Source organism: Aristolochia californica, unplaced genomic scaffold (assembly GCF_029961685.1).
Source record: "Aristolochia californica isolate CCGP_79_NKW_82.1479 unplaced genomic scaffold, dmAriCali1.0.hap1 SCAF_6, whole genome shotgun sequence".
In the NCBI taxonomy this organism is placed as follows: domain Eukaryota; kingdom Viridiplantae; phylum Streptophyta; class Magnoliopsida; order Piperales; family Aristolochiaceae; genus Aristolochia; species Aristolochia californica.
Window position 1 is genome coordinate 43891265 of NW_027182257.1, and position 9962 is coordinate 43901226.

The following is a 9962-nucleotide window of genomic DNA, read 5'->3' on the forward strand; positions in this document are numbered from 1 at the left end:
TCACCGCTTGGCCGATCGAAACCATAAAAAAACGAGTCGACCGATCAGGCAAAGTCTGTTGGGAGGAAAATTTTCGATCAGTACCCCATCGAAACCCATGATTGAGGGGAAGACCGATGGCAAGACCGGTCAAATGGGAGGTGATCGAGGGATGAGGTAGGGGAGAGAAGAGGCGTTCAGGGTTGGATGGGGTAGGGTCAGAGGAAGCTGCGAGGAGGATGAACCAGTTGACTCTTGGGTGCTGAAATGATGAGCTCTCCAAGAGGGAAAATGGATTTCCGACTCCCCAAAGGTGGTATGGTTGAGAGACCAAAGAGTTGAAGCCCTCACTAGATAAACCCTTAAAAGATTCATTACACTTTTAAGCCAGTAATTTTCCTTATTTTATGGGGATTAAATGACCTGCACTAGATATAGACGTTTTGGAAATCTGACTTTTGGGGAATTGATAGGTCCCATTCAATCAATGGTTTGTTGGTGGTGGTTTGCTTAAATAATTTTATAATCAAATCTTTCAATGATCATGGAATGGCTAGATTGGATGTTGGAATCATCCATGGATTGATCCCAAGAGCTTAGAGGGGGCAGAAAATGGTGAAAGTGAAACATTCCATTCCCAGCTATCCTATCTGTCTCTTAAACAATCTCTTTTTACCTTAATTTTAAGCAAAGTCTAGCTCTTACTTGTACAGGTTCTATCTCCCTTCAACACCACCTGAGTAACTCTAGAAAACACCATAGTAAGATCCAATGATTCATAACAATTTTGTAACTAAGAGAGAGATTGTATCCAATCTCACGTTTTTGCTTTGGATATATTTGAACTTGGCCTGATCTGAATACTTCTAATTTGAACTCGAGTTTAACCTCGAACTTAAAATTGGAATAGAGATTAAGCCCAAAAAATTTCACCGAGTTTGAGCTCAAGCTCAAGCAGGGTTTGAGCTTTAACCTAAATTTAAAAATATAAAAATTAAAAATAAATAAAGAAAATATTAGTACCATTGAACTGTTAATCGTCTTTGAGGTTTGAAGTCAATAAAAATAACTATCAACCAACTCAAGAGAAAATTGACGAGCGCGATTAGAGTAACGGATATTTTCATAAAAGAATTTATACTAACGAATCGGCTCACGAGCCGAGTTTGGCTTATTATACTTAACTAGCCTTATTTCAAGTTTGAGCTCGGGTTTAGGATTTAGGGTTTAGGTGTCACCCTAGATATAATGATCCCTAATATCATTTTATCTAAAGACTACTTTGGTTTACCCTTGAAATACCGATAAGCCCTCCCTTTGTGAGGCACATGCATGCTCCACCACTACGAAGCCTTTTGGTTTTTTAATGGATTCTCTTGCCTTTGTGCGGCTATATCATAATGGTGGAATTCTAACTGTGCTGTGCGTTTTTCTTCGGTTAGTGATTCTATGCATCTGTGTTTCAGCCAGTTTTGTAGATTATGGAAGATGCATCATTACCTCTTTCTGGGTGAGTGCATGTTTCTTCAATTACAGAAATGGTACAACAACTCAGTAATTTTGTCATTAGAAAGGGAATCCCATTATTCCTCATTTGAAGTACCCATTTTGCTTTTTGTTGCTTCAGTGCATGAATTTCTTTAGTTCTCTTAGTTGAGCACGATTCCCAGTGTTTTCTTTCTTTTAATAGCATAGATGAAGCTACCAACTCCTGAGTTCTAAGCTCATCAGCTTGAGTGGATGTGCGTAGTCTCATTTTCTTCTACTGTCAGCTGTTTATTTCATGTAATAGAATGATGGGGCGATTTCATCATTCCGTGAGAAAATATGTTTCCTGATTTCAAAATTCTGCAAATCCATCTCCAAGGAGTTGCTGACACGTATGGTTGCATTTTTGAGTATCATGCTGCTTACAATATTTGCATTCAGTTCTAAGAATGGAGAAGCTGTAGAATAGCCATCCTCCCTGGCGAATTGCGGAACGGATAATTTCTGTTACTGCGATTTCTGAAGTATTTATGTTTCATAAAAAATAACATGATGAAAAGCTCCTTGATGGATGTTATGTCGCCTTTGATTCAGAACAGAAGGCGGAAGATCCACCATTGATAAATTCAATCGACCATCTTGTGCACCCGATCCAGTAATTTCTTTCTTTGATCAAAATGGAATCGCGTTATATGTGGTAACAAGGTTGACCATCATTGTTCCATCAACTGTGGAATGAAAGCGGCATAATTTTGATAATTGACATATAGTCAACAGCTTTCCTGGTGAGGGCCAATGAGGAGAGCCAGTCATGTTCTCATGCATGTACCCATTGACTCGCAGAACATTATAAATGTTGACTAGCCTGTTATTCGAGGAAAGATGGAACAAAATACAAGTGAATCCTCCATTGTTTTCCCCTATTGGTTTGTGAGAGAATCAACTTTATAGCAGACAGATCTGAGTGGTTTGAATGAAATATAAGAATGTAGCCACAAGGCATGTCTTTCTTCAGGTGGGGCTGTTGATATTGACTTCAGCTCATGCTCAGTAGCTTGGCCGGTAGATTCTACCTGAGCTTCTGTATTGCCTTCTAGGTGTTCGTGCAATGTTCTCAGTGGCATGTTGCAGCAACAAAATATGGGAGTACTGTTCTTTGCATCACATGTAGAATGGAATTGGGGAGGTGGGTCATGCCATATATGGAGAAGGAATAATGGAGAAGGGCCATACTGAAAGGTGAATTGATACTGAAACCTAGAAGGAGTTGTACCATATGAGAGGGAAAGGCTGTGGTCTGACCACGTATATGGAAGTTTGACAGATCCACACTCCAAATAACCACAAAATTTAACTGGGACAGGGAGAATGAGAGATTTTGACTGCTTACACTTCTCACTTGTTTCCATTTGTTCTTTGTATGATTCTCCTGTTGCAACTAAATCGAAATTTTTGGTATATTTTTTAAACAGAGCTGGGATCAGCAAACTTTAACCTTTCCTGAGAGAATATGTGGCTACAAATTCTGTTTCACTACCTTTTAAGGTTTCTGGATATCTGGGTGTGAGTTCCCTTCCCTTATTTGTGGGTGGAAGATGGCAGGTGCTTTTCTGAGTGTGGACTGGACAAGTCTTGTCTCTCTGAGGAAGTCAATGACTCAATGCACTGCAGAACTGCAAATGATACTGTTCATTCTTTAGTGGTTATACGGCCAGAAGACTGTGGCCCAACAGTATGCATCTGGAGCATGAGGGGGAATCTCGATTTGAAGGTAAGAAACCAAATATTTAGAGAACCATTGCAGGGAGAGAGAGAGAGAGAGAGAGAGAGAGGAGCTTAGGAACACTCAAAAGAACCCCTGAATGTGCTTAATGGGTTTGGTGAAATAAATACTTTCCTGTAATTGCCAATATGCTGTTTGTTTATGCTTCTAACAAAATTTCAGTTATGCAGTGGTCTCCAGGCAATGCTTTTTACTTGCTGAGACAAGCACCTTGCCCACGCCATTCTGTGAGCTGCATTAAAGGCCCTAAACTAATATGTGACACTTTGAATGGCCAAATTCACTCTGGGAAAACCTGACCTGCTGGTGGGCGGACCTAGTCGACGTTGCCTCTTCTTGAAGCAAAATCTCTTGAATGGAAATAAAAAAAAAGTGACAGAGTTGAATCTGCTTGGTTTAGTTCCATTATGCGTTCAATACGATAACACAGCTCATCCCAAATCGGAGCAGGTAGGCATGAGTTCGCTGGTGGAACAGGAAATCCTTCTCTCAGATTCAGAGGACCACCATTAGAAGTAGACTACTCGGACCAGTCCCACTTGGCAAAAAACAAAAGATTTTTGGACAAGATCCAGCAGCCTATTATGGGTGGCGGGTCCACTCGAATAGAAGCCTAATGCAAATCGAGAGGATTGAGATTCTGTGAGGAAGAATTGAAGGAAAGAGTTGATGATTTGATGGCTCCTCATTCTCATCGCAGCTTCTTTATAGTGGATGCTTTTTTTCCTTCGCTGTCCTGATGCTCTTTCTTTCTCCTGTTCAATCTTCTATTCTTCCTTTTTTCTCTCTGTCTAATTCGTTGATCCAATCCTTGGCTCTTCTTTGCTGCCGTCCATGGTTCATGCACTGGTCACCCCTCCCACCCACCCTCTCTTTGCAGGATGTGGAGAGTCTGCAAGTGTTTCATTGATGCAGACCACTTCATTCATAAGGCTGTTTGTTCTTTTAGATTGTCTTCTGTTGTTCCAAAAGACGAGCTCAAGATAGGCAAAAATCAACATGTATGATTCGCTGAGATTTGAGGACATGGGAGTTCTCCTCTTCCTTTGAGTGCTGAGCTGAGAACAAAAGACAGGAAAAAGATGGCTATGATCATCTTAAAAAGTAATAAAAAAAAGATAATTTATCATATCCTAAGCTATGGATATGAAAAGAAAGAAAAAGACTTAACAGCAGAGGAGGAATCAAATTAAAGTAAGAAAGGTCCAGCAACTGCAACTTGAGCTTCATTCATGAAGTGGACATCCAAGTATGGGCATCCGTGAAACATGAACTGCAGGCAATGCATACATTGGGTCAATTGAAGCTTTTATTTCCCTTTTTCTCACTTGTGGCTTTCGTTACATTTTATTTGCCTTAGGTTTGTCTTCAAGGGGTCTGGAAAGATGCTCGAGTGAAAGCTTCAGTCCAAAAGGCTGACATGAGATGATACTCTTCTGAATTTTCTGTTTGAAAGATTGTGGCTACTTTCTTCAGAGGTTTTTCAGTTATTATCTCTTCATTTTGTTTTTATTTAAAATTTTATTTATTTCACTTTAGATGTGCAATTTTATTTATTAAAAATAAAAATAAAAATTATTTACCTGTTTTTTGTTTTTTTAATCATTTACCTTAAGGTAGAGACCACTCAAGGATAATCATTTTAAAATTTAAATTTTTAGGTCAATTAACAGATGTTATATTTAATGATACTAAATCCACGATTCATATATCAAAGATGTTATATTTATGATTCATATCTTTTAGGATAAAAATACCCTTGTTTCCGGCCTACAATTATCTCGTAATATAAAATTACAATAATTCATAACATAATATCCCATTATAGAATAATAGAATTATTATTTATTATTTAACATAGTGTCATTGTGTTGCATGGCATATTATTTCTAAATATAACATATTTGATATACTAATTATAGATTTATCATCATTGAATATGAAATCTATAAATCTTTCTAATTTTTATATATTTTGAATTACTTTCATTAAATTTCATGTAATATCATTAGGTAGATGAATACTTAAACTAATTAAATTTTCAGCTTCATATTAATCTTGATTTTATGTTTCATTTCATATTTATTCATAAACACTTTTATAAATTTAAAATAAAATTTACTGATTTGAGATAGTTGCTATCGATCGAATTAGAAAAATTACTATTTTAGAATCAAATACATAAAGAAGTCGATGATAAGGGGTTGCATCAAGTCAAGTTTGAGCCTGGCTTGACCATAAGACTTCAAGCTTGACTTCGAACTTGCCTTAAATTGCGTCTTAAATTTAAAACTACAAAAATTTAAAAATTTAAAATAAATAGAGGATGAGTCATGAGAGTAGTACCATTGAACTAAATGCTATTGCAGAAGAGTCCAAGACCTTGCAATAGAGTATATTAATGTACGATAGTCAACTTAATAGATTTAATAGAAAGAGTAAACTTTTCCATCTGTAGCGTTTATTTCATTGGCAAATAGTAACATCGAATGTTGAGGGAGCAATCATCAACAAATTAAAAAGAGAACTGACAAGAGCAATTAGGGTAAATGATATTTTTGTAAGAAAATCTATCCTAACGCTCACTAGTTAACAAGTCAATCTTAGAAAATCTCGAACTTGGTTTGTTATACTTAACAAGTCTTATTTCAAGTGTGAGCTCGAGTGGAACTCAAGTAAAAACTGAATTGAATAGAGTTTTTCGGAGCCTCCTTATTTAGCAACATTATGAGTTGGTATGACTCAAAGCCACCCATAGATGGCAATATGGTATAAGCCCATAAGTCAATTGGGGTCTTCACAAAAGTGGTAAACGAAGGCAATCTTGAAGAGGTCTTCTAAGGGCCCAACAATTATAACATAGTTGTCATTAGATGGAAAGTAGTGTATGTGATGAGTGGTAGGGTGGGTGTTAACCTCCATAAAATTCGATATATGTCCTTATATTAACACTATGTTCAGGGTTTAAAATTTTTTCAAATAATAATTAAAAAACTTCATTTGAATACTGAGATGGAGATAGAGAGAGAGAGGGAGAGAATGTCATAAAAGATTTCTACACATGTTGTAAAAATGGATATGCATGCTTGAAACATGTTAAAGATGCAAATAACCTATGGATCCAAACCTTTTTAAAGAGAATCACAAATACTCATTAAATTCTCAAGTGAACATGCGATGAGATATTTACCCGAGTCAAACAAGCCATTATTTTGCCCATTTACAAAAAGTTGACCTAATGATCATAGATTATTGTAAAGTGATTTATCATGCTTAACGGGCTATATTTTTGTAAAGAATGACTTACGGATTGGGAGTCAACACTCAATTAAAAATCTCCCACCTCTCCCTTTTCCCGACAATTGCAAAACCTAATATATAAAAACTAAAATGAGTTTACAATCCCTAAAAATTACAGACACTTTTTGGAATTATCTCTTTCTACATTTGTGCATTGTGCATTTCCATTTTAGATGTATATTTTTTTCTTAAATCAAAACTTGAGTTTTCTCTTTCCCTTCATCTTGTAAACAAAAAGAGATAAAAAAGCAAATAGATCACAACAAAATGAAAAATTTAGAGTTTATGTATGAAAAAAAATTAAAACAATAACAAATGTAAGTAAAGAAAATTTATTCACACACCACAAATGAACATAAAAGTTTTGTTATCCAAGTTTGGGAAATTCCATTAGTTCAACTATAATAGCTTGGTCAAGTATGTATACTAGAAAATCTGAAGTAAGTAATATTTTCCTCCCAACTGATCACCAGATCGAACATATCGCCCCTTGCCCCATTCATAGTGAGAGTCTCAATTGGAATAATTAACCTATTCAATATAACATATATTTGGCTATCTCCTAAATAATGTGCCAAAGTCCTAGCAATCTCAACTGGTTTTATTTATTTCGGTTTTTTATTTATATATTTACTACAATGCCATTCTAAAAATCTATAATGACCTCATATAATGGAATTGTCACCATGGGATTACCTCATATTTGCTGCTTGACTACTATTCCTTTTTGCATTACAGCATTACCTCTTAGTGTTTTACATTGTCAAGGCCTCTGGTCTATAATGGGGTTTGGTGATCAATTTGACTTTGCAAAACCCCACCTCTCTCCTATCATCTTCCTCTTTGTTTAAGGGTTTCAGTCCTTTCGTTTCTGTGTCTGCAAGTGGATTTAAACAATGCAAGATCCAAAGCTAGACGCAATGCAAAACCTAAAAGAAAAGAAAAACGGACGCCATTTTATAATTGGGGAAACCCCAGCAAGTTGAGAGGCAGCCCCATCCTACCAAAAACACCTGACTTCGTCTCAAGGGGTAGGAGCTTTGAAGTCTTTGTCTACGGTGAATCTTTGTTCAGATTAAGCTCGAGCAAAAAAATAAGAATTAGTTCATATGGGTGGGATTCAATTAATTAGATAAGAACAAGTTGATTATACCTGTCGACAATCTTGAATACATAATCTCTTATTAATTGTTCAGTCGCAACAGGTTTAGCACTTTGAATCGCTGAAAGGAAAGAAAAGAAGAAAAAATGGTGGAATAGTCTGAGTTTTTTAAACATGAATTAAGTTTATCTAACTGGTTTGAACCAGCCGTTTCTGTCCGAATTATTCAAGAATCAGAGACAACCCCAGCAAGTTTCTCTGGCCTTGGGGTAACCAAAGAAAATGGAGGATCCTGATTTTAGAAATTCTTAAAAGAGTTACGAAAGACTGTTTAAGAAATTTGAATGAACCTTATGGAGAGGAGCATTGAAGAGGGAAAGCTCTTGGGCTCTTCTCACTGAGATTCTGCTCGCTCAGAACCGCGTTTTTGGTGAAAGATGATTGATTCTTCCTCCCCACTCTCATTAAAAAAACTCTCACATGTAAAACTTCCTATTTCTTTAACATTCGTTTAGTCAATTAACTTCATTTTAATCTCCGAATCTTACCAAATGAACAAAAGAAAGAAACAAAATCACTGGTCTCAAGTCAGAGAGAGAGACAGAGTAGTGAAGAATAATGAAAAAATGCAGAGTCAAGAATAAAGAAAGAGAGAAAGTAACCTGCATTGTAAGACTCCCAGAGCCATTTTATCCTGTATAAGAAAGAACGAGTCAATGTTTTCCTTTTCTGATCATGTTATTATATGATTAATGGACAAAATTAATAAACTTGATTCCACATGAATGCAAATGAATTTCATCTGGGGCCAACCCACACCCATATAAACCATTGCACCTTCTTCTCAAATCTCAACTATAACACCACAACCAGGCCAGAGTTTGCCTTTCAGTAAATATTAATGGCTTCTTCTTCCCTGATATGAGAAACCCAAGTCTCCATTCAGCCCTCCGGGGCTTCTTCTTCGTCTTCCTTCTTGCCTTCTGCAGACCCTCACTCCAGGACTCCCCTCCACTTACTGTAAACCCGAGACTTGCACAGGCCTTCATAGCTCTGCAAGCATGGAAACATGCAATCGTTTCTGATCCGAAGAACCTGACGGCAAACTGGTATGGTTTGAATGTTTGTGAGTACAGTAGGGTCTACTGCACGAAGGCCTTGGATGATCCTCACATCCAAGTCGTCGCCGGCATCGATCTTAACCATGGCAACATTGAAGGGTACTTGCCGGAAGAGCTCGGGCTTTTGACAGACCTCGCCCTCTTCCACATCAATTCCAACCGCTTTTTTGGGTCAATCCCAGAAAGCTTCAATAAGCTTCATCTTCTGTACGAGTTGGACGTCAGTAACAACAGGTTTGAAAGTCAGTTTCCTCAGGTACTTCTGCAACTACCCTCGTTGAAGTACCTGGATATCAGATATAATAAGTTTGAAGGGTCAGTTCCTTCGAGAGTTTTTGATCTGAAGCTCGACGCCCTTTTCATCAATAACAACAAGTTTCGATTCACTGTGCCGGAAAATGTTGGGAACTCTCCTGTTTCAGTGCTTGTGCTTGCAAATAACCAGCTCAATGGCTGCTTGCCGAGGAGCCTGGCAAAAATGGCGGGGACTTTGACTGAGCTGATGCTATCGAACAGTGGGCTCACCGGTTGTTTGCCGCCGGAGATTGGAGCTCTGCGGAAACTGACTGTTTTCGACGTCAGTTCGAACAGGCTGGTTGGGCCGTTGCCCGAGACGATAGGGAAAATGAAGCGGTTGGAGCAGCTGAACGTGGCGGACAATCGGTTGTCCGGGGAGATCCCGGAGGGCGTCTGCGCATTGCCGAATTTGAAGAATTTCACGTACTCATTTAACTATTTCTATGAAGAACCTACTCTGTGTTTGAAGCTGAAGGATAAAGATGATCGGAAGAACTGTATCCCGGAAAGGCCATTGCAGAGGTCTAAAGAGGAGTGTGCCTCGTTCCTGGCACATCCTGTACAATGCGAGGCCTTCAGTTGTACTGCAAGTCCTCCGGCCCCGCCTTCTCCACCACCTCCCTCTCCACCACCTCCCCCTCCACCACCACCACCTCCCCCTCCGCCTCCGCCTCCTCCTTCACCTCCACCTCCACCTCCACCTCCACCTCCATCTCCACCTCCTCCTCCTCCACCTCCACCTCCACCTCCACCTCCACCGCCACCTCCGCCTCATCCATATCATTTCCCGATTCATTTTTAGAGCTTTCTTGCTTAGGTTACAAAAATGAAAACGTATTGTTTCTTTCCTGTGAATAATGATGTGATCTTGTTTCGAGGATCATATTATGAG

The 9962-nt window shown here is 38.3% G+C and overlaps 1 protein-coding gene across 1 annotated transcript; it reads left to right on the forward strand.

Moving 5' to 3' along the window:
• Nucleotides 1-8573: 8573 nt before the first annotated feature.
• Nucleotides 8574-9872, forward strand: LOC137935488 (leucine-rich repeat extensin-like protein 6). Its single transcript, XM_068780134.1, has one exon. It carries the CDS (start codon nucleotides 8574-8576, stop codon nucleotides 9870-9872), a length of 1299 nt encoding a protein of 432 aa, XP_068636235.1.
• Nucleotides 9873-9962: the final 90 nt, after the last annotated feature.

Bases quoted from the DNA above. Each gene is read 5' to 3' on its own strand.
- LOC137935488 (XM_068780134.1), top strand. From the start codon at position 8,574: ATGAGAAACCCAAGTCTCCATTCAGCCCTCCGGGGCTTCTTCTTCGTC.